General features: G+C 31.9%; 1 protein-coding gene across 2 annotated transcripts in view; it reads right to left on the reverse strand.

Moving 5' to 3' along the window:
• The window catches only part of LOC119833713 (serine proteinase stubble-like), an 85,376-nt gene that overhangs the window by 5,407 nt on the left and 53,990 nt on the right, over nucleotides 1-25,979 (reverse strand). For both annotated transcript variants that reach the window (XM_038357856.1, XM_038357855.1), the window contains exons 4-6: nucleotides 1,473-1,637; nucleotides 689-1,069; nucleotides 149-406 (exon numbers count right to left, since the gene is read on the reverse strand). In XM_038357856.1, coding sequence (XP_038213784.1) covers nucleotides 149-406; nucleotides 689-1,069; nucleotides 1,473-1,637 — 804 coding nt within the window. The remainder of the gene's footprint in view (nucleotides 1-148; nucleotides 407-688; nucleotides 1,070-1,472; nucleotides 1,638-25,979) is intronic.

Raw genomic sequence — 25,979 nt, forward strand, 5'->3', positions numbered from 1 at the left:
CTTAGAGCGATTTCTTCCAGACAACCTCGGGTACAATAGAGGACTATTATAATAATAATATGGGTAGTAAAATTATTACATCCATTCTTAAATACTTTCATAATAATATTAGTAGGACAGTAGAGTTGATACCGTGACAAATACTAACCGACACTGCTTGTCGCGGCAGTAGTATGTATAGTCGGCGCTGTGGTATCATCAGTTTTATTAATCATATTCAGCATTGGGTCCTTCGGTTTCAAGTAGTTTTTATGCGGTTTGCTGGTGGTGGTAGTGAACTTCTTGGTTGGTTTCGGTTTCCCAGGTTTTTCCCAGCTCGAGGGTCGAGGCTTGGTGATGAACGCTGGCTCGGTGGTCGCTTGCCAGTGCATTGTGTTTACATTGTTGGGCCTGGACATTATATGTGCTGAAACAGTAGGATTATTTGATTTAGTATGGCACATATGGACCTTGTTATTCAGGTTAATTAAAAGCATGAAATTGCAAAGCAATAGTATTCAGTCAGTCAGTGAAATCTCAATATTTTCTTAAAGACGCTTTTTATTTTATCAATCACAAAATCAGACTTTTAATATATCTTTATTTCATGGTTTTTTATGAATGTTAAATTAATAAATTTCAAAATTTAGGACAAATTAAAATTATCGCCATCTTTTAGACTCGTTAAGAACTACTTAATTATACTCACCTGAAGAAATACTGTTTTCAGCGTGTTGTTCCGACACGGCCATAGGGCGCGCACCCGGTATTAGGCTAAGACTAGAAGAGATTTTGTTGTGGGGACTAGCTTCCACATCACCATTCGGTTTATTTACATTTTGGTACTTATTTACACTGTTATATGTTATTTTATTAACTATATCACTATTTTGTTCGCTATTTGATTCTAGATTGCCAATTGGCAGGTTAATTTCTGGCGGTCTATAGTTATATGATGCCGCGCCATCTATTGGTTTTGTCATGAACGAAGGCCGCTGCGTTTGTGCTGTAGGTCGAGATGTAACCTGCGTTACTTCGGCAGGTGGCGCTGTATACGGTTTGTCTGTGATGGTGACTGGACTTGGTGTTTCTGAAAAAATAAACACAAATACTTGAAAATAAGTTGTTGTATTGTTAAAATATAATATTTACAGGTTATAATATTTTATATATATATGTCTTATTTGTCTTGTGTTAATATTGAAATCAATGTAAGTTAAATCTATAAATTTTCAAGCTTCGTAACTCGAAACTACTCATTTCGCTGGATTATTTAATTCGGACAAAAACCGCAGGAAACATTCAATGCTTACTTAAGTATGCCTACATTTTAGTTCTCATTCTCATTAAATTTGATCGCAATTAATTTAAATTCAAATAAAACTATGCAATTGAAATTTAGAAGCTAGGTAAGAAAATGTTAAATAATTCGCAATCAAGAGATTGCGAATTATTTAACATTTGAAGACAATCTAAATTTAAACTCAACCGACCTTCTATAATAATTGGTTTGTCTGGCAGTCGACAGCAAGATCCGAACATAAAGCCGTCGACACACACGCCCGCGTGCTTGCCTCCAACACGGTTGCATTCTTGTACCCACATGCACGCACCACGCGCGCCTCCAGCCACGCATGATTTGCGCGACATCTGATAACCTGAAATGAAAGTATATCATTTTATAACACTTTTATACAAAATAAGAAATTTGTAAATTATTAAAATCAGAATTATTTTTTTTATTAAAGCGCCATCTCTAAGATAATAGTAAAAGTTTCATATCAGTGCCATCTATGGGTGAGTAGCTAAACATGAAATTCATGCAAAATTATGCTACAAGAAAATCGACAACAGATGTCACTAGCAATAGCAAAAAATCATTTCTTGTTATACAACAAGAAGTGATTTTTATGTACTCTTGATACTAACAGAAAAGGTTCATAAAGTCAGAATCTTCTTATTAATAATATTAGTTCCGAATCACATACATGCATTTTATTTAAAGTTTAAATTTATTAAGTTATGACTTTACATAAAACAATTTTTTTAATATCTTAATAATTCTTAAATCTTTTTGTAATAAATAAGTCTACTCAGCTCCGTCTTCGAGTCACATGAATAGCTGAAATCGACGTATGTATTGATACAATGTAGTCCTTGCCAAAAATCTACTCATAAATCTAGTACGAAATAAAGCAACAAGTTTTTAAGCAACAATTGTAAGTTTCGCTGCAGACGTTTTCTTTATCCAGTTACGTTTTATTGCAAGAAATACGATTTACCCTTCTGCCAAAACATTTCAACCCTCTTCCTTCGAAACTTTAACTATTAATTCAATTACAAAACAAAGCTTCTCCAAGATTCTCCAATAAATAAGAATCTTTTACTGAATTTACTATTAGGCTATCTGGTTTGGCCTAAAATATACGGTTAGACGAAAATAAACCCTAAACGAAATGCAGTAAAGAACATATTGAAAGAAAATCGATTAACTTTAAAGATATTAGCAGTCTTTCTAGGAAGATTTCCAGTGTCTACATTTTATGCTTTTATGGATTGGGTTACTCTTAAATGCTTTGTCTGGATAATCAAGTATCTAACCAATACAGTTATTACATAAAATTATTTAGTATTAGCTTCAGCCTATACCATTTTACTACATTGCTTATTCTCGAAACCATATTTATATAATTATGAAATAGAGGAAAATTCTTATTTACGACTAATAAGGGTACAATTCCTATAAAGGAAATAGTTACTTAGTTCTAATAGACACGTTATTTAGGTCGTCTATTTTGTGTTTTAAAGAAAGGATATTATCAATGGGAGAAATCTTTTATTGCTATTTGGGTATAGGGATTTATAATACACTATCTAATTTGTCGGTAACAACATAATTATTATTAAATTTGGCCTAATAATTTTTTTAAACTTCATGAAACCATTGCCCTATTTGAATAAATTCCGCATAAACAGAATGTATTCCCTAGAACTATTTAATATGTATTATTTCTAGGTCTAAACAAAAGCGACACAATTAAAACCGAAAGTTTTCACTAAACGACAAATTTCCTTCTTTCACCTTATAAGCAGTATCGTTTCATGAAAGGTCTCTATTTGACCAATGATAAATAAGTAAAAATCACCTCTCACTCAATCATTTTTACACCCCAACATAAACTTTTTATATTTCATGAAAAGCTTCTGAAATATACTTGATTGAGAAACCTGCATTAATTTTCCATCAAAATAACCATAAAATAATTATTGTCTAATTCAGAATTGACGCAGGACGCCTGCGAAAACAAATTTAAATCCTTGTTATTACAAACCAACGAACAGTACCTACAATTCACAGATTATATAAGCTGAGCTAATCTTATTACCATTTACACAGAGTAAAGAAAACCGTTGCGCACATTTCTTGTTGTCGATGGTCAAGCGCATTGAAATATAGAAAGGTTTTATTGTTCATTTATCACAGGACAGGTCAGGTTCCGTTTTCAGTGAGAAATAATTTCCATCAGCAATAAATTGAACAGAATATGTTGTGTGCCGTACAAGGAGCAACTACCGTTTATCTTTAGCGTGGTTTAAGGTAGAAACTCATTGGTAGGAACAAATTGCGCGGTATGTTCAATTAGGCGGGAACCATGCGGGTACGGCGTTGTGTGATGCTTGTGACAGCTGTTTGCTGGATTGTTTATAGCGGCTTCTCTTGTTGGCAATAACAATTTAAATATCCTAGATGAGTAAGTTAACAAGTTGAGGACTGTAAAATCACAAAATGTCAACTGTATTATGCAAAAATATAATATAAAAACACAAAATTAACTAAAATAACCATAAATTTAATTTGCAATAGTAATATCTGCCGATATTATAATGATAATTAATATATTATGTATATAATAAGTATATTATATAAGATTGAGTAGGTATGGACCAATACAAATTTGAGTTTTATAATTAAATCGATATAACTCAACGAAAAAGTATTAAGTACGATGTTTTATTAATAAACAAAACCCCAATCATAACTTATGAATAATGGTAAATACGATTAGAGATAGATAGATTCGTTTCTTCATTCCTTAATATAACACCATTTGGTTACTTACTGATATAGTCATTGATTGAGGTTTTTCATTCGGGTAAAATTGAAATAATAAAAACAAATTTATTGATTAATCGCTAGAACTCATGACTTACAATAAGCTCTCCTCATCGGTAGCATCAGTGATGCGATCAGCACGCGACAGCCGACACCCGGCGAAAGTCCGTGAGTGTGCATCTAGCTTAAACTCATTTTATTTAGTCTGTATTATATTTATTATCTGTGCTGATAGAACGCCGGGCGCGAACAGCGCGCTTCCCGCTCGAGAATAAATAATTTGACCGTGGATGAACATGCAAAATGTTTTCCTATTTTCGGATCTATTTGATATAAAAGTTACATGATAATTTATTTCTGTCATCCAATATACGAGAATTACGAAAATGGGAAATAAAAATGTATATATATTTATACAGGTAAGTATTTAGTAAGGTAAGATTTTTATTTATTTATTCAAATCACATGTCATTACAAGTTACAACCCAATGCGACAGAGACTCAACAAGGAAAAAAAACTTACAACTAAACCTAAGTAATTATCTAACTAATAATGATTATAACATATTATATTTATCAAAACCGTTGCAACGTCACTCGATGCAGGTTTTTTCAATAGATGGTTAAAAAAGATGTTAAAATTATCTTTCCAGATGAATTATGTCCACCCGAATAAGATGAATTTTTAATTAAAATATAAAATGCAGAAACATTTCATCGCAAATAAATTCCTAATGAGTATGAAATTTCAATCCTTTGAACGTCTTCAAAGAAGATAGTGATTTTAGAGTGAGACGAAACCTTTGAAGAATATTCCAGAATAAATGAACCTCCGATAACGAGGTGGGTTTTATGTAAATAATCTACTAACGAAAACTTTAATCTTTATGGTTCCAAAAGTCTCTGTCAACTTCCGTTAGAGTTTCAGTGGCTGAAATAAAATTTATGACGAACGAAAATTATTATCTATGATACTACGACATAGAATGGTTTCTACAATAGGTAGTTTTGTAGACTGCCTTAAAATTTACAACATTAATTGTGATTAAAATGATCATATCTTCGCCTAAAACAACTTTTCGGCTGATAATCTTTAATTATTCTTCTCTCTGAAACTGCATGCATGGACCGACTGTTCCCGAAAGGGAAACAGACCTTCACACCTCGACAAAGCCACGGGCACAGCTAGTCGAACACAAACACATTCAACAAGAACGCATGAACTGGTTCAAATCGATAGCGAAACTATGGGAATGGGTGTAACCCGCTCGGTACTGCTTCGCTTTATATAAATCAACAAGTGAGACAGAGTAATTGAAGATGGTAATAGCTTGATTAATGTTTGCGGTACATTATCTATATATATAATAAGTTGTAGAACCGATTTTCCTCTTTAAATTACTAAAGACCAGTATTTAATTGGAATACTTCACGAAAGACATGCGAAATCTTAGAATAAATTCTCTCTAAAATCAGGTACTTTAAAAAATTTAAAATCATTCGGGATTTCAATCTGTACTTTGAATAAAAATCTCCAAACATTGAGTGTTATTTCGTTCATTTAAATTTTCTAACATAGGTACATTGTTAAATACTACATAAAAAATTCTTAACATTTAAGTAATCTCTTATAATATACTAGTTAGTAAATACAAAAGAATCAGTAAATAGTCATTATTTTCATGGATCAGTCATACAATTAATAATTAATCTATTTAACAAATCTTAAATTATGAAATGTAGGTACGTACTCAAGTGCAGCAATAAAATGGAATACAATAATTGTTTCATATGAATTCATACTCCAATTATTTCTTGTTATATGTCACATATCTCATTTGTCTCCATATTTTATAAATACATTTACATAACTATCATTGCTCTACGATGACAAATTACTAGCTCTTATGCAGCGTTCTTGAAATTGGGTTGCAAAATTCTCATTTTCTCTGAAAAATACACCAGCGTTTGCCAACAATGGGTGTTATTTACGTAAAATAAAATACATTGTTACAATATAACGAAAGTAAACACGAAATTGTGAGCATACAATCGTATGTTACACAAGTTGGAGACAAAAGAAGCTGGATGTTTGTTGAATTAAGGTCGTGTACTTCATGCCCCAAAAAATATTGCAATGTGGTAATGTGTTTAGAAAATTTATAATGTGTAATGTAAGTTAGTGTTTGCAGTATTGCGGTAAGCTTTTGCATTAAGCTAAACAATACGATAAATGTTTAAATTTATTACTCGATTATTCTATAAATAATATAATCTCCATTAACAGGAATATTGGAAGTACAGCGTAGAATTTTTAAATTCATTAATTAGTTCTTATTACTCCAGAATAGAATAAAAATGAACGCTTAGCGAGTATTTGTATCTATAGATAGGAACCCTTAAAAAATACATTACAACAAAATTTATCTCTAAAACTATACATAATGATTTTATAAATGGATCAACGTGGTTTTGTAAGTGTACAAATTCTATCTTCACCACAAAGGGGATACAATAGTTAAGCGTATCATTTCACCAGATTGCGTAAGACAAAGCATAATCATAGTAACAATAAAGATGTAACCGACCAGTTCCCATACGGTACGAGGAAATAATTCTTTTGTCACCGTTACGACACAATTTTATTCGTACTTCCGAGTTTCATATCCGTATATTGTTTGAAATTATCATCGGAACTAAGAAAATAAATATGAAGATTAAATAACAATTGTTTAACTCAAATAAACACATAGATTTTCTTTGTCATCATTAAACTATTTCACGTCTTGCGTAAAACTTCCACTTAACTTAAGACTCAAACTTAGTTGACAATACAATCAAATTAAGTACCTACCAGTATACTAAATTGAATTGAAACGGTACAAAAGACCCCATTATTCTTATCGTGTTTGCAACAAAAATGTGTTAAACAAATAAAATTTAACTCAGAGGAATCAGAAAGAACATGAAATTCGCATTCTGCGCAAAATATTATTTACTGGGAATTGAGCCTATTTTTTTGAGCTGACACGCATTACGCCGTGTTTCTCTGTCAGTTTGTCACACTTTGAGAAAAGTTCTTTATCACAATGTTATACAAACGTGGAAATGTGTTATAGTATATGATCCCACTGCTCAATTCTGCAGGCATATATGTTTTTCGATGAAAGTAATTTCATTTATTGAAGAAGTATGGAATGGATTAGCGATAGGTTGTTTTTGAACAATTGGACGCAAGTAATAGAACATGTCCAAAACCCCTAAAAATACCCTTTGAAGTTTTCAAATCTTTCACAATATCGGGATTATCCACATCCGGGACGTATGGAAAATATGATCTGTAAGTAGGCCAGCTCCAGCTAAACCCAGTAATGATTCAAAACCAGTAGCCATTAGGATCTCACGTACCGTTAAATACCAAGGACGCGCGGAACATTTCAGATGCCAGCAGATGTACTACGGGATTCCATGGAACACTCGAAAGTGGACGATTTGTCATTAGTCAACCCCTTAAGATGGAAATCGTGATAATTGACAGTATCATGGAGACTGAAGATCTCAATTGTATTTTACGAGGCTTGTGTAGATACTTCGTAAGTAAATTTTAATGTAGGTATAATGGTAATATAAAACTTATACAGGAATGTTCTAACAAAAAAATAAATTATTCTCAAGCATATTTTCATGTCTTTTAAGATAACGAAGACTAGGAAATATTAGCTATTACTAATTAAAAGGTATATTTAATTGTATACTTTATGAAGTGCAACAAAGTAATAAGTAAATACATAAATAAATAAAAGTAACTAAATTGTCTCAATGGTGTTGTAAAAATAAGTACGTAACCCATGTCACAGACATATAAGTCTAATCTTATGAGATATGCACGGCCCCCAAAATCAAAAATCTATTAAGAGGAAAGCCAGGTGGTATTTACTCCATACAAACGCTATCATCTGTTTCTTCCCTGGATATTGATAGTAATGCAATGATTTTTTACAGAGTAAATAATATCAACATATTCTATGCCTCTATGGTTTTGGAATACTTTATTTTTATAAGAACTAGAACCCTCTAAAATAGAACTACCATAGTAGGGGACAGATGGGCTAATAACAAGTTGCATAACTAAATAGCAGCATGTTACCGAAGAATGTTACTCCGAGTAGCTATTAAATCTTAATATATAGGGATTTCAATTACACTATAAAATAACTTGATACAGTAATAACAGCGCTAACGTTACTAACGGGTCACAGGTGGTTAGCGTTTAATTATTCTTAGGGGAAACAAAATAAATTTATAGTGTTTTCGTTTTTGTAACAGAATTATCCATTCATCCATCAATGTCCGATTATAGCTAAATTATTATTAACAAAATGACAGCTCTGCTGCCATCCAACGTCGTCACAATATAGTTTGCATTTATTTAAAAATGAATTTATTTGTGTCGAATAACTAATGGAAACAGTGACAATCACGCCTTTAGCAAATAGATTTTTTTCTCTCTATAATATACAACACTCTATTTTTCGTTAGAAAAGGCAAATACAAAGAACACAATGAATAGCCGTTTAAAAATCCTTATTTTCCCATTTTCCAAATACATTTCCTCGTAAATCCATTATTCAAAAAGTTATTATAATAACCGTCAACGGAACGTCTGTTAAATTAAAAAAAGATGTAGCTACTGAAGAAGTTGTAGCAATGTTTTTTTTTTCAAAACACTTAATTCATGCCCAAACGTAAGCGGCGTCGTGCCGTTACGTTATACTCATTAGAGTTGATGTCATCATATACAGCTGTTTTTTTTTTTATATAGACGTCCATTGAAGTAATAGTTTGTTTTTCTATATGCTATTAGGAAACTATGACGGCAGTGTAAAGCATTAAATTATTTGTTACGTTATAATTTGTGCATAACACGTATAATCACAAATTATAATATAATAACGAAGCAGAATATTTTCCATACCCGGTATATTGAAAAGGACTTTATTTATATTTATATGCACATACTATATGCATGTTATTTTATAATGAGATTATATTATTATCTTAAAATTTTATCAAATTAAAATATCATCATATCAAAATCATCAATAGTCTACTTTTTAAACTCATTTCAAATATCATTGGGTATTTTATGTATTTTCGAGCCTGACTTTTGTCCAATATCGCAAAAATATATTGTCTTTTACCAGATCATAGTAAGTACAGAATGAAAATTAACAAGCACCATTCGAGTGTCGCAACACGTTAATCAACCAAGAAATCTTTAAGCCATTTGCGTGCATACAAAAACACCGTTAAAGCGACCTCCTCTTGGTACTCTAAAAGGATCACTCATCCCCTATAACTTTTAATTTAAGAGATCTCAATAATGAGCAACTCAAGCGTAATCTGATAAACTTTTTATTCCTCGGTTAGATTAACGGCTTTCAGCGGATCAGAAGAATTGATTACTTCTCAATGGGCGAATTTTTTTGGCGCTCTTTTTGCTGATCCGTTTTTTCGCTACGCAAATTAACTATACTATTATATTCGCGCTTAAATAAAATTGAACTTTTTGTTCGTAATTGTACAGTCCTTTTTACATTCCACTTACGTTTGCTGGAATTATTTTTGATGACTTGCGAATGTGTTAAGAAAAAATCGTTATTATTTCAAATTTTCGCTTTGAATGCGGGATGACATGTAAAGCCGTTAAGTGTCGAAAATTGTTAGAGATTTAAGGAATGCTATAAACTAGCGACTAAACAACCTCGACTAGAATGACTTCCAATAACTAATAACGACTATTTGAATAAATTACAATGCGAACAAAACATATGTGTAAAACACACAAACGTGTTGCTCTAAAACACGCTATAGTTTACATGAACTGTATGTATTAGTTTAGAAATTATCAAAACATTCTTTACTATCATTTTAAGCCCTAACGCAAAAATGAGTGGCTATAACTTTCATGTCGGTGTCTATCTGGCTGTGTATGTGTGTGTGTGTGTGTGTGTGTCTTGTCGTCTTTGTCTTTCCTTTTAAGTTTCCTTGTGGTGGTAATTAGTTATGTTTGATGAAAAAAGCTGGTGGCCGCCACAAAATGGGATTAAATATTTTTCCACGACTCCCTCAGCATTTATATCAAATGAAAGCGTTTGACTAGTACATACATTCAATGGTTTTATGAAGAAGTCGCGTGTATCTTAATTAATAATTTAGATGATGTATTGTTGGAAAAACGATAGTAAACGAAAAATAATTCATAAGTTTAATATACCATAATATTGTAGTGTTATGCGAAAGTAAATTGTTATGTTTTGAAACTGCTAAGTTCCGATATCTTTTCAATTATTACGCTATATGTGAGATAAAAGCGACTAGAACATTTAATTTTTGTATAGAGGATATTGAGAAACGCCGTTTTTCGAAACGTCGCTTTAAAACCCTACGATCAAGATAGGGCACTGTCATCAATGAGAGTGGGATACTAATGCGAGAGATACTCGTACCTACATAGCCCGACCCTTTACATAAATGTATATACCCTAAATCATCGCATACCTTAGCACCACAAAATGCATCACACAAGTAATTATTTTAATCCATCTTCCGTGTATTAATCAAATCCAGTCTATGCGGTTTGCCACAGAGCTAACAAGGCCCGCGCCGCACACCGTTAACTTAACTATCTTGAACCGTAGTGATACAGTGTCATTTTTTTCTGATGACAAATGATGACCTCACAGATGCGAAGGTTATTGCACTGAAAGGGGAATATTTCGGGTTTACTCGATTGCTGCATTCTGGACATTTTTGCAAGAAAAGTTGATTTATTAAGCAAATTTTGTTAATTATAGTTTGATTGGGGAGAATTTATTTCCCCTTTAATGATAAATTTAATGATAAATTTGATATTTAGTTTATACAATTTGGCTTAAGATCACGAGCGTGATGACATTGTGAAAGCATAGTGATTATTTTGTGCTGATTAATTTATAAGACGTTAAAACTATGTTATGCTAAAGCTTATCAGTTCAAGAAGAAGATTTATTATTTTCTATTAAGATCCGATTTTTGCCTTGTTAATGTATCTATGTTTTGCTTATCAAAGCACCTTGCTAATTGTGAGTGTAAATTCTTTAACGACAGTGTATGATCATATTATTTTTCTCCATTTGGTACTTATAACTTATTATCTACATCTTGCTCACAACTTCCCAAGTGAGCTCAAGCAATTCTCAACGATCTTTAATTACTAGTATCGCGGTTCAGTCAACAATTTAACTACTTAATTAGTATATTAATACATATCTACAGCGTCCCATCCTCAGCAAATGCAAATAATATCGCCATTTTATGTTTCACTTTTGCGTCTACCGCGGATCATAAACTTTTATATCATACGCGAATTACACGTGCGAATTCATAACAGTTAAATTAACTACAATTAATCGGAACCAGTTTGAGAAATTTTGAAAGAATAGAAAAAATTTTTGATCACGAGGCAGGATTCGAACCTGCGTATCTTGCCTAACCGTAGCAACGGTTGCTACGGTTAGGCAAGATACGCAGGTTCGAATCCTGCCTCGTGATCAAATTTTTTCTATTCTTTCAAAATTTCTCATTTATAAAGCATTTCAATGCTATAAAACTAAAAATTAAACGGAACCAGTTTATGAGTTGTCCAGGAAAGTAGTTCTCGTTCAACTGATTTAATGATAAACAAAACACGGATACCTGAACTTACGTAGCTTGAGAAGTATTAATGCTAAATTATTTAATACTTTAAACAAAAACGTTTCGAAATTTACAGAATGTATAATAAGAACGTAAGAATTACTGGAGCGACGAAAACAAACAGTTTAAAAGTAGCAAATTAGCTGTTGCATTCCAATGGATACAGCAAAATAATAGAGTTTTATTTGTCTTTAACTGTTTGCCAAATAACAGTCTGTCAGTCAGTCGAAAAGATACGTATGCAAAATTGTTCGCTGTATTATTTTATCTACATTTAGTAACTCCTCGTTTCTGGCAAAACAATAAAAATATATTCAAATTTTTTCCGTAACATTATAAAAATATTTGCAAAACGTTACCTCTACGGGTTTGCCATTGGAATAAGGGTAAATATACCCAATGAAGTTGAAGAATTAACAAAGTCTAATTATTTGTATTTTTTTCTTTTTTATACAGGCAACAAGACTTGCTTACTTTCACAAATATTTGGGCGATGTTAATAAAGCTTTACACAGAGGCGATAATTTTTCATTTGTTTTCCTAACAAAGTTTGTAAATTACGACCAACTGCAAGAATTCCTCGACCTTTGTTACTTTAATGGTTTCCGTTAATTTAAGCGATGGCTTGTTTTTACTTTGTAAAATCCGCATTCGATGGTTGTTTACTTGAAAATAAACCTATTATCAAAAGAACTAAACCTGAATGAAAATCCTTGCATCGCACCTGAGCAAAATTTCAAGAAAAAACGCACTAATTATCAATCAAGAAGCAAATAAGATTTCTACAGAAAAAAAACCTAATACTATAAAAATAACTGCAGTAACAACAATCGATTTACAACAATTATTAATTATCTGTCAGACAATGTTCTTAGTAAGGCAAATACACCCATGAGCTTGTTTTCACTTTCATATATCTTGTACAGTTATTCTGTTAACCGAACGCGGTTTACGCTTAACGATCGGTTTAATATGACGTGACAATTTATGTTTTTCAAATACATTGTTGTTTGTATTGCGTTCATGTATTTTTTGAGCACATAACGACATTTGATTAATGACATTAACGGTTTGTTAGGAATAACAACTCAATTATCGAGCAAATCATATAAACAACCAATTATGTATTAGAATTGTAGTGTCTTTTTTATCGTACCAACTTCCCGACAAAAAGCTTGAAATAAACATACTCCAGGCTAACTAGACAAGAAGTTTGACTATCAATAAAAAATTTCACACTTCATCAATTCTACTGTAACCTCGAAAGCAAGTCCCAATGAAGATACGAGACTGTTTTAATAATCTAAGCGTATGATTACCATTTTAATGAAAATATTAGTAATTAAGTATTTAATCTGCATATTTCACATAAAATGATATGTAAATACTGTACAATCAATTGATTTAATAATGTTTTACCGTCACCGCAGCATTGCACAAGGAATAATAAACAAACAGTCGATATTCCGAATCAAAATTGTGTATTGGATGGGTATTGGAGCCTACAATTCACAGTGATAAGGGGATAGAGTAATAAATTGTAATTTGAACTGAAATCGGGCCACACTTTCATTGTAATCCCACGCTCGCAGTTTGACGTACTCAATATGCTTTTGTAAAAGCTGTGTACAATGACGTTAATGAATTTATTTTCTGATACGGGCTCACTAGACCACTTACCGCTTTGTTATGCCGTCAAATTTATATGTTTAGTGTTTCAATGTGCGTATTATCATTTGATATTGGTAATTTTCTCAACTGCTTAATCAATTAATCTAAAGGATTTTTATTTTCAGTTTGAAAATACAGACTATAAAAAGCAACGATAGCGAGCTATATATTATATACCTTGGACGAATTTGTCTATAGATTGTCATAATAATGGAATATCGTGTAAAATAAAGACAATTAAAAAATCTTACTGTATTAAAACAAATATACCAACATACAACAGGATAATATATTATATAAACTAACCAGCAATTAAATCAGCAACAACTATCAAACAAGACCAGATATCTAGCTACTTAACTACTAACCATATTTTGTCCACATCTATCTTATTGTAATAAATCAAATCCAACAACATACATGGTAAACAACCCTTAGTTTGCAGGGTTAACTGTACACTTCCAGGTTAAACAAATTAAAACCGTACGGGGAAATCATAATAAATCGTTAACAATTTGCCTGCGATCAGGTTTACTAATCACTAGCACTATTTATCATAATGGAACAGGGCTTGCGCATGCGGTGCGAACGCCGCTGGGCTTTGAATATTTATTTCGCATTTAACTGTCATACTGACGTTTGCAGTTTTTCTTTTTCATAACAACAAACGTTAGATAAGAGATCATTGTATTGAGTATCTTGTGAAGATGAGTACAATGTTTTAGATGATTGTTAAGGACCGCTTTCACCGCTTACTTATAATATACCTGGTACCCTTTTAAAATGTATTTATTATTTATTAATTATTTGCCATTTCAACTGACAGATAAAGCAACACAGTACATATCTAGAAGTAGTGAAACCGGCCATTAAAGTTAGTAGTATCTAGTAATATATGGCCACCGTTTTTACATAGGTTATACTGTTTTATTTATTACTATGTTTTTCATATCTTTATGTTATGTGCGTGTGCTATTTTCTTCTAAAAGTTGTCTTTAAATTCAAAATGAAACGTTAAAAAATTTCATAGCCAAAAACAAAAATTCACAAACTTATATTTGACTTTACTCCTACGGTAACCCTATATCCTATAATATAACAAAACATGTAAGAGTATGTTGCACTATATTGAATTCTTTAATCATTATAATCGCAAGTTCAATCCAAAGGTACATAGACATTGTATTGTTAGAACATCTATTGGTTTTGTAAACGTAACATAAACTATATCCGTACATGGACCACGTCATCGTAATTAAACAAGCAGGTTGTTAGCATGATGCATGTGGCTTTAAAATTAGCTCTTATGATCTGCCCACACTGCTCACACTGCATTAGATAAAAGTCAAAATCAAAGAAATTTTTCATTATTTGATTTTTTTTAACATTGAAAATTCTATTTCTAGCTGTGGCATCCTGAATTGAGTCATATTTTTGGATACAACAATCGCTGTTGTATAGTTTATTGTAGTTAAAACGCTTGCGCGTCTTGCTCTCTAGTGCCTATTGCGCTTTTAATTTGTTATCCACTAAACACTATTACGTGGGTCTGTACATATAAAAATACATCCAGCAAAATTAATTTCAAAGTAAAGTCTAATTTCGTAGTATTACCAGATACATAAAATCATAAAAAATTCACTGCTCTGTGAAGTTTTTAATATAAACTTTTTACTTAACGTTGCGTAAACTTCAAGACTAAAGTTAACAGTATAATATTACTCTATGATACATAAAACAAATTCCACCGGAGGGGATGAAGAACCAGACATGTTCAGTCGTTAAGTTTTTAATGCCCCAGTCTAACTTCGGCGATAAAAGTGAAGCGTGCTCGGAAATTGTTTACAGCTACACAAGTTTTCATCATACTTTTATTTTCTTTAATTATTGCTTGAAATTGCTAACGACTCGGTTTTTATTGGCCGCCGTTTCGAAGTCGCCTAGTTTAATTTAAATGAGTACAGGAGGGTAGCGTTTATGCAACAGGGAGGCAAAATTCTCCAGTTAGTGATAGTTAGAAGTATCGTGTTAAATTTCAAGTTTCGTACAAAGTTAAAGCTCTCTTTCCAAGCACACATTAACCGAATTGATATTTTTCGCATTGCTGCATCCCTACATGATAATTGTTTGAATTATATTTCAATATGAAACATTTGAATATAATTCTATTTATGGAAACCAAATAGTGCGAGCATATTCAACTGCTACTAATCTCAACTCCTAATCTTGCAATTAATTCTTCACTTCATTTTATACAACTAAGAAGTGATTTAATATTTATAATTCCAAATTAATACACATGTCACGTAAGATCAATCGTTATGAGTATATTTAACGGTATATGCAAATTTATAACGCGGTCTGTGTCAAATGAATAGATAAAGTACATGAAACGCGCCGCCACTATCTCATTAGTATTAATCAGTGACAATAATTAATGAGATTATAAAACATTTATGATCACCGCTACAGTTTTGGCTAATTAATATTTATGACTCTGCAATATTACAAGCATTGAATATGATAAATGTGAAAGTTTGTTAACTCATTTGAACATTTGCATATAATTTACGCCTAAACAGCTTAATGTATTTTGACGATTTATTAATAGATCAAGTCAATCATCATATGTGTCTGTTATACATATTAATCGTAATAATATATAGAAGTAATATTTATACTCCGTTATTCTACCGAGGACGCCGTCGTTCTGTATGTGTAAATACATAGTTGTGAATGCAATTTTTTTGCAATTTACTCTAGTATTTGAATGGAGATATTGGGTCTTTGTTTATTGTAAATTGTACAGTTGTCTTAGGCCATAATATGTTACTTTGAAGAAGCAAGGAGAATGTATGCTTATGCTAAAAATGAATGTGAATTCTTCTTACGTCTTGAATTTTTTATCGTCGTATAGAAAAGTTATCGTCCCAACACTAGCTTAGGCAAATCAAATAAATGAAAAATTTTTAGAGGATTAAAAAAAGTCGTAATCTTTTTATGTACATAAAAGTATATATTTTTATATAAATAATAAATAAAGATTATAACAATGTTTTTCTTATTTTTGGCATTTCATTTTTGGGAATGCTGGTGAATAATGATCGAAATGAAGAATGAAGGAAACGTGAGAAAGAACGACAGTTAAGTCTCTAAAATAAATGGAAGGAGCTTCATAAATCTTGAATTGCTTTGGCCTGATTGTAAAGAATGCTAACTTGTACTAACTACTAAGTAATCATGATAAAGTCTTATTCACTGTTAATGACGTTGTTGATTAATTAAAGCCTAGGTTCCTATGGGAATATCCTGTTGCGTTCGTGCGTTGCATTCCCAATTCTCATAAAAGTGTCGAATAATTAAATAGCAAGAAGTGGCGCCGCAATGCTGAGGAGCTCGAACTTATATCGAAAAGTCGGTTATGCATTGGCGAGTGTACAGGAAATAAATTCATGTATTAATTTATCAGCACACTATCAACATTGTGCACTCGAAACGATGAAGGATATTACCGTGAGGAGACCGTAACATCCAAGAATCAAAAGTTCGACGACATGTGTCATCTGCCAGCATGCATTTAGCCTGCATTTTGTAGAAGGCCCGTCGTGTAGGTACAGTGGAATCCTACATGGATTTTTCTTCTGATGATGATGTTGATTAAATTAATTGGTCAATTATTGTAAGATAATGGATACGAGTACTATTGAACGATACGTTACTTTTACAATTGAGACGATTCGCACAGAAATACCATAAATCGTAAACAGGAAATAACGCGATTCCTTTTGGGCGTATTTTAATTTATTTTCCGATAATGAATTATTATGCAACATTGAAATCCAACCAAATAAAAATCATAAAAATCCATGCTCTTCTTAAATTATAAGTGATAGAACTGCCCAACTTTATTTTTAATATCAATAATTTCCCAAGGGGCATCACATCTGTCAAATTATTCCTTGAGTATCTCATTTTTTTTCTAATGACACACACACATCAATAGAACCCGAACCAATATTTATCCCCGAATAATTGGATAGGAGCAGCAATTGACTGATTTACTCACAAATGACATAAGACTCACAAACACGCTCAAATATTGTCTGAAGCAAAACTCTGCGTCTATTAGCCGAGATTTCTGTAGCGGTTGGTCATCCAGGTACTTGAAATTTATAGATAATATAACAAAGCTAAGTGTTTGTATGAACGTCCTTATTCCACGAATTGAAAATGGCTTGGATTTTTTTTTAACATCAGGTACTTTTATTGAGGAAGATTGTACGATATACATCAAAAAACGAACGACGCTGCAATGAAAAATGGCACAAATTATACCGTTTTGATAGGAGACGGGAAGTTGTGTGAGTCAGCTAGTGTAGTGATATACCTACTTTAATATTCCAGGCGTTGATAGGTGTTTTTGCAAATTTATGGATAATATTATATCATAATTCAGTAACGGACTAATTGCCAGCTAATTTAATCATAAAATTAATTAATTTATTAATTAAGATTCATGACGAGAAAACTTATCTAATTTCAAAATTTCTTTGACACACTTGGAATCTCCGAGAACTTCAATCAGTAAAAACTTGTACGTGTTTCTACAAATGTGTAATTATAGCACTCTAATTGTATAATTTGTTAAAATAAATGTAATTATATATAGATTTACTGTTTTTCTTTGTTCGAATAGCGAGATAATTGTCACGCAAAGATAAAAGGAAACAGCGATAAAACGTTATGTTTTTATACAGTTGAAATAGGTACATTAATAAATGTTAGTTAAAATAAATATTTATCACTACAACACCATGATGGAGTGTAATAGACAAACAGAAACACAATATCGTAAGTTAAGAATAAATTTAATATAGAGAAAACGGATTTCATCGTAAAACTTATCTCCTTAAAATACAAAGAATTATTATTCATCCTCCCCATAACAAATATAGATATATATAATCATAGGGGCTACTTGAAAATAGGTCATCGATTTTTGGTCACGAAATCTAAACGTATACACCAGTGCAGTACTTACCAAATTTTTCCGTAGTAATTTTTTGAGAGATTTTTAAAGCAATGCCATAAAACTATAAATGAAAAATCGTTTTTATATATTTTTCCATGGACATATTTTATCAAACTATGTAAGGAGGGTAATGGCTTATGCCTGCCTATTTCACTCTATATGCCCATTTCTTTGAAACAACCTTGCAGCCGAAATTGTTGTTTTGTTGAGGTGTCAAGGCAATCAGGGTCTGAATATAAATTATAAAAATAGCGGAAATTTCAAAAAAAGGGAGAAGGATTCGTTTTTTTAGCCTAGCAATATGCATATTAATTGAAACATTGTTAACAGTGTTAAATACCGGTACAATAAAACTGAATCTCCTATCATATTTCTTTCCTAGACCCTAAGATATTCCTCTACCAAAAACTGTATTTCATCTTACGGTATCACACTACTTATTGCATATACCGTATTGTAGTACACAATAACAAAACACATTAACAAACAAGGTGCAGCGCTAAAACACGCATCAGAACACACTCACGCTCTGTCCATCACATCTAGCTGACAGTTGACTTTCCTCAGTGAAATTGTTTGTACTGAGAGGAAATTCCACAATTACGTCCTACAAACGATGGAAATTACTTGAAAGGTTATAGAGTAAACATGTTTTTATTCACTCAGTGTTTAACTTAATTAGACATAATATCGCTGCACCTTATATATAATAAATAGATATCCGCCCGCGGTTTCACACGCGTAATAAAGGTGAAAATAGTCTATCCCGGAAATTTAATTATAGAGATAATTATTTAATAAAAACAAATGTATATACCTACTCTTTATTAAACGTTTGATTTTTGTTTTATTTTATCTGTGTCAGACAATTCTCTTCTTTATTGCTATAAAACTAAAATCTACAGTAGTGCAAACAAATTACGAATATTTTAACCTACCAAATAGTATAGTAGAGAGTTTATGTACCTATGTGCACAGATAATTTAATAGCTTGCTGTATATCCAACTACTCGATGTTTGTTCCAATCACGTAAAATCGGTTCAACATTGAGCACCAATATTTGGATTTAATTTGCAACACAATTTATAGCTTCAATGAACACACAAGATATTGTCAGCTGCGTTCTAGTAAGAGTATTTAATGTCTATGATTTCCCAAAACAAAATCATGCCGTTAATGAAGTTGAAAATGGCCCCATTTAAACTTTATTTAGCCGCGAGATAATCCCGCGTTTTCACTGCAAACTAAAACGACACAAACACTGGACATGTCGCCGGCCACTTAACCCCAAAACTTCGCACATAACTCCACATTGCAAATATATTTACACGTTGAGTTTACAAATGAATATCTTCAACGCTAATTATTTGCTTTGCTGGAATATTAATGCTTTTCTGTACTCAATTAGTTTTAATGTAACAAACACGCTAGTCATGTTTTTGTTCTGGCGCGATCCATACAATATTTTTTATTGAACGCATATCCTGCGAGAGATGAAAAGTCAAAAATTAAATGATTATCCGATAGTGCATATCCCATAACAGAACAAAGAATACAATAAAATATTTTCTTGTAACAAAAACTGTAATTTATTAAAATATTTTACAAATATTCAGAACTGCCTATACGCAAAACAAATTTTGCGCAAGTGTGTACAAATATTTTTAACGTATACAGAATGTTTAATACGGTTTTCACTAATTTTGTTTTTCGGTAATCAATAAGATAAAACAGACCAATAAATGCCATAGGTCATACGTACTTTACATACAAAACTGGGAGAATTACTAGAAAATACATTCAAAAACCACGATATGGTAATAAAATGCAACGATTGTCAGAAGACAACAGTTTACATAAAACAACAATAACAGCCAACCGAACTGGCAATCAGCATTCAAATTATTTTCCGCTTTCACTGTAATGTGAAAAATACTGGTCTCAAATACAATATATCAATTATGTATTGTATGTAAGACGAGTATACGTAACATATTTAACACTTATCATTAATAGTAGTATTTTTTTAGTAGAAACAATTTTACTAACTATCTTAACTTAACTACCTTCCTTATCTATTTGGAATTGTTAAAGATAAAATTCAAATAAATAAGGTAGCGTAAATTTTGTACATTTATCAATACAATAATTTCATGTATGAATGTTCGACGAACACAGCAAGGAAATAAAAATAAATGTCATATACCACTTTTTACATTTTGTTTTTTTTTCGAGTCATTCCATTGCTTTACTATTCAAATATAGTCTATCTAGTATCTAAATTAAATAAATATTTTACATAATGTGCGAGAAGAACCGTTGGAGCGCGCATTTTAAAAATTGAATTAAAATTGCATCTTTTTTTTAAGAGCTCATGTTGCGACCCACTTGCTACAAAACTTTATTGATCGTAAAATCTTGCCGTTTTGCCGGTTATAGGTCGTTAAAATGAATGTGTGAGTATAAAGACTGGATAATGTGATGTTAAGATAAGAAAATTAAGAAAAAAATCTATTTAAATATATTTACATTGAGGCGAAGTACTTACCGCAATGAAATAAAACTTTTTTGACTTACACATTTATATATTTTGCAGGCTCAAGATCAAGCGATTGTTTCCTTTATATGTATTATGAGTTATACACGACTCCTTTGATAGCATTGATTAGTATAGTGAACAGCGACTGACTTTTGAAGTATTCTTAACTTGAAGAAAAAGAGGATTAAAATACTCGTAGCAATTTCGAATTCAAAACTTGAATTACGGAAACATAAATATCCAAGTAGGAGACATAACTGGCTTCCAAAACTCCGAGAACAACAATATTCCAACAAAGTACCTTCAAACCAAATGGCTCAAACAGTTGTAAATCATAACCTCCGCGAAGGGCCAATCATATATACAAATGGCGTGATCTGTAATTTGTAGGAAAGTGAAACCGTTTTACTTTCCACTAGCTTTAGACATATATAGGTAGATAAATTCACTTTCATGACCTTGAGTGAAAAAAGTAAAAGTTTATGGAGAAGTATAGGCATATATTAGACGAATAGCTGAACGCTGTGGGTCCGTATCTTAGTAATATTATAAACGTGAAAGTTTGTAAGGAAGGAGGTACATACAAACACCACTGAATAAATTTAGATTATATTGGCAGTGATGTAGTTATATATGTATAACTATAGGAATACGCATAAGCTATAGAAATACTTGCTTGTGCCCGTGGGTTCGTCCGCGGGTGCAACCGCGCGGTACAGCTAGTATATCATAAATTATGCGCGGCAGTGAAATGCCGTACCTTTTTAATATTCACTCACTTTTTGTTGTAATGGAAGAAAGGTACTTAGCGATGAAACTTATATATTTGCTTGACGTTTTCGGAGTGCAATATATTTAAACAAGGGTGATGATTAATGACGATAAAAGTATACGTACTTTGATGATATTTGACGGTAAAGATTAAGTGAGGCAATGAGGTTTATGAAGCTTACATATGTACCAGAATAACATATATAAGACATGCTTATGCCTCCGTATTCATCCACTGGTGAAACTGCGCAGCAAAGGTAATACAAAATATGAAAATCAATTTGAAGAGGTTGACTCACAATGTAAGAGAACTTTTAGTTTAATAACAAATTCTAATAATCTACAAAGGAAATATATGAAGCACAAACGTCTCAAACAAATTAATAAATGTATAGCATAAACTTAAAACACCTTTATAGCAATAACATTTTCAGATAAACAATTTTTCCACATGCGAAAAAACTATAGGTTACCAAATATGACATGACTAAAATATTCAATAAACATCCAAGATTTGCGATAACATCAAAAATATTCTCATATAGACGTGAAGTCTGTTATTCTCTCGTTAGAAGTTTCCGCTCTCGATCTCTATACAATCTCCTTCTGTATGCTTACATAATAACGTGTCATCTTATCCGGTTGAATAAACTACCGGGAACTGGAAATAAATAGCCCCTAGTTGGATGTTATGTTAGGATATGTAGGGCTGATTTATTTATAAAGTATACAGTATAATTGACTGAATAACTTTGATTGTAACGGACAATCGTAGTCCTACCTATTATTTTCATCCTGGCTTCGCACGGGTGAAATTATGAATGTGCTATGTATATCATTTCCTTTCATCACTCCATTTATTAAAGATGCAATATACATTGGGAGAGACATACAGTGGAAGGGACTTACTTTGTTTTATACTATGTAGTGATTATTTTCGCATATTACTGATTTTTTTTTTACTTAATGTAAAAGTGAAGTCCCGTGTCCCGTGGGATATGGGGCAGATGATATTCATCTGTTTTACTGATCGATTTTCTTTATGGACAAGTAGGTGATTAGCCTTCTGTGTCCTGCTAAACCAACACATTTTTTTTGTGCGTCTACACCGGGCTTCGAACCCAGGACCCCTCGGTTCTACGCTGACGCGTTACTTAATATGAAGAAGCAAAATATACCCGCATTTAATTAAAATGTATATGGCCACAGATGTCACTCCGTAGGTTGCGTTTACGAGTCAATCCTTTACGTGAACAAACTTGGCTTACGCTTTATTACTATATAAAACCCCTACCCACAACACTTACTTCTGATTTAATCAAAGTTATTTTATTATAAATTTATCATTCGTTTAGCTTAAGAAGATTGAGATTTTTTTAATTATAATATAAGTGGATACAGTTATTACTTAAACGCTATTTATATATAATTACAACAAAACATTACTTCCACTTCTGAAAAACCAGAGCCCTATGAAATATACAGTCAAAATTCAACTCATGTAAATAAATGAAAATCTCAATGTATCGATCCTAAAAACATTATCATATTTTGTTTCCAACCCCGCCCTTACCTTTCAACAAAATAAAGACATATCGTAATTCCTTCATACTTTAATGGACGCTAAGTGGTCCGGCGCAAGTAGATCGATCTATAAGATCTACAACCACACGTCGCAGGCTGATATACGTCTAGATCTAAGATCATTACTGAGCTGGAAACACGTGTGGCTTTCCATAGGCAGATGAACAACTTTGTACGTCATTTGGGTCAACAAAGCTGTATGTATTGCGAGAATTTATGAAGTGTCTACGTACTAAGAATTATTTATCGTATGAAGTATGCTTCCTCGCAAATGGATTATTATATTACGTTCATTCAAGCGATTTTTAAATGTGTAAACTAAGCAGTTGTTCAAATATAGTACTTCGTCAATACATTTCAGAACTTATAAATAATATACAATTTTATTTACTTATGTAATTATTCACATAATATTTTAAATTGTGTAAAAGCATTGACTTACATGCCTTTAAAATGTAAACATCAAAGCCCCAAACTATAAAATCGGGCCAAATACCTCTGTAAAAGTTCAAATGAAAATTAAAGATTTTACAGTCAAATAAAATCTCCAACGCAAAACGACACGTTCGAACCAATAAGTAATATAAAAAAGTAAATAATAGGATTACTGAATTTGAGTAAAACTTTTATTATTTAATAAAAAAATGTTGAAATCAATCGCAATAAATTAAAAAATACTCAGCACACTCAAATTGAGATTTCATAAACGATGTTCTCAAAAACAAAGGATGTGTTTTGTTACTGTACAACTCCATGGTTTTAATTTGTTTATTTGTTAAATTTTATTTTTGTGTTTGACAGGAAATTGTTGTCATTGCCTAGAAGTAGGTTATATATTGGGACAACAATTTTAGAATCTGGGGTGGTACTTCCTACACCAGGAACGTCGGTGATCTGTTTTGTAGGAAAGAGTTATGTCCTTATACTGACGATATCGTTAACAGAGCAGCTGTTAAACCGGCTAAATCCTTTCGAAGACGTTATGGTGCTGTTCATATAATGAACATTATCAAGCTATATTCTCATGTCTCAAAGAAATATAGGACAAGGATCATGACATAAGCCCAGTGCTAAAGGCTATCATAATCACGATATATTTGCTACCACGCTACGTGCGTATTATTTTGTACGTGCGTAAGATGCTGTGTGATATATTGTGATTGAGCGAAGATAATGGAAATATTACGGTATTCTGTACGCCAACGAATCTCCTTAGCTTTTATGCGTTTAGCGAAAAAATTGTTAAAGGACCTTCAATTTTCTTAAAGCATTTTATATACGATGTATTTATAGTTCTTTGATTTTCCAGCAGTTTTCAGGGAGCACAGTGACTTTTGATTATCGTCAAAGAAAATAAAGTGCCACAAGGAGATAAAAAAATACCATGACAATCATAAATTACATAGATACTACATAGGAAGAGTCAGATATAAAGAACTTTACAATATCATATACGCGAGAGTTTTTAAGAATGCATGGTTGTTTGTTACTCTTTCACGCAAAATCCTCTTGATTTATAGCAGATTTTGTACAAAGAGAGATTATAGTCCGGACTAAAACATAGGCCACATCTTAGCCGTGTACAATGCGAGTATAGCTCCAGATTCCAGCTAGTAAACTTATAGATTCACTACATTATAATTATATTATTACTTAGACTACTTTCCCGCTTTTGAACGATCAACCAACCCTACACTCCACTACATTTTACTACATTTCACTACATTAAGCGCTTTGCTTGCACAATCACAAAAGTGTTATCACAGTGACTCAAAACGTACGCCTACATTTATTCTCTAGCTTATATTAGATTATTAGTTTAACAATGTGACAAAGCAATTGTCACTAACTAATTTCTACCGGTTTATACAAGACTTCCCTCTCACATTGAATTATGAAATCTGTCAACCGCAGTGCATTGTACCATACGTATTTCTTGAACGTAATATCTTAATAACACTTTTACTAGGACCGGTTCAACTGTGATTCTAATCGTTTAATTGTAAGATACGACTTTGTATTTTATGATAGGTTTTCATACGTGAATCGCTTTAATGAAATAACCGTGCAGAATTAACGAGCTTTATCGTTACAATCGTATGCAAAGCTATTAAAGTTTAATTTAAACACAATAATAAAGAATTTTTCAATCTACACACAGAGAAAAGTAAACTAATATTAAAGCGATAATTCTTCTATACAACATTAACATATATGATCCCATATCAAGGATATTTATTCTTTCCACGCTCGCCTATTGAGCCACTGAGTCACCGCCGCTCTGAACTCTCATAGGAGGCAAAACAAATAAAGGCTGATGATAATTGTTAGGATACAGACTATATAAATTGCCCATAGTAATAAAATAATGATTTTTAATATAGCATATAATATAGAACTGTTATAGATATTAGATGTGCTGAAAGATGATGACGATGGCAATGATGTTGATTGAAATAAAACTTCTTATAATTAATAAATAGTCACCAAGTAACGCGTGACGTTCATAGATCATTGCTACCTTATAATATAATGTTGTAAATGCCATAAA

This window comes from Zerene cesonia, chromosome 18, assembly GCF_012273895.1.
Source record: "Zerene cesonia ecotype Mississippi chromosome 18, Zerene_cesonia_1.1, whole genome shotgun sequence".
Lineage (NCBI taxonomy): Eukaryota > Metazoa > Arthropoda > Insecta > Lepidoptera > Pieridae > Zerene > Zerene cesonia.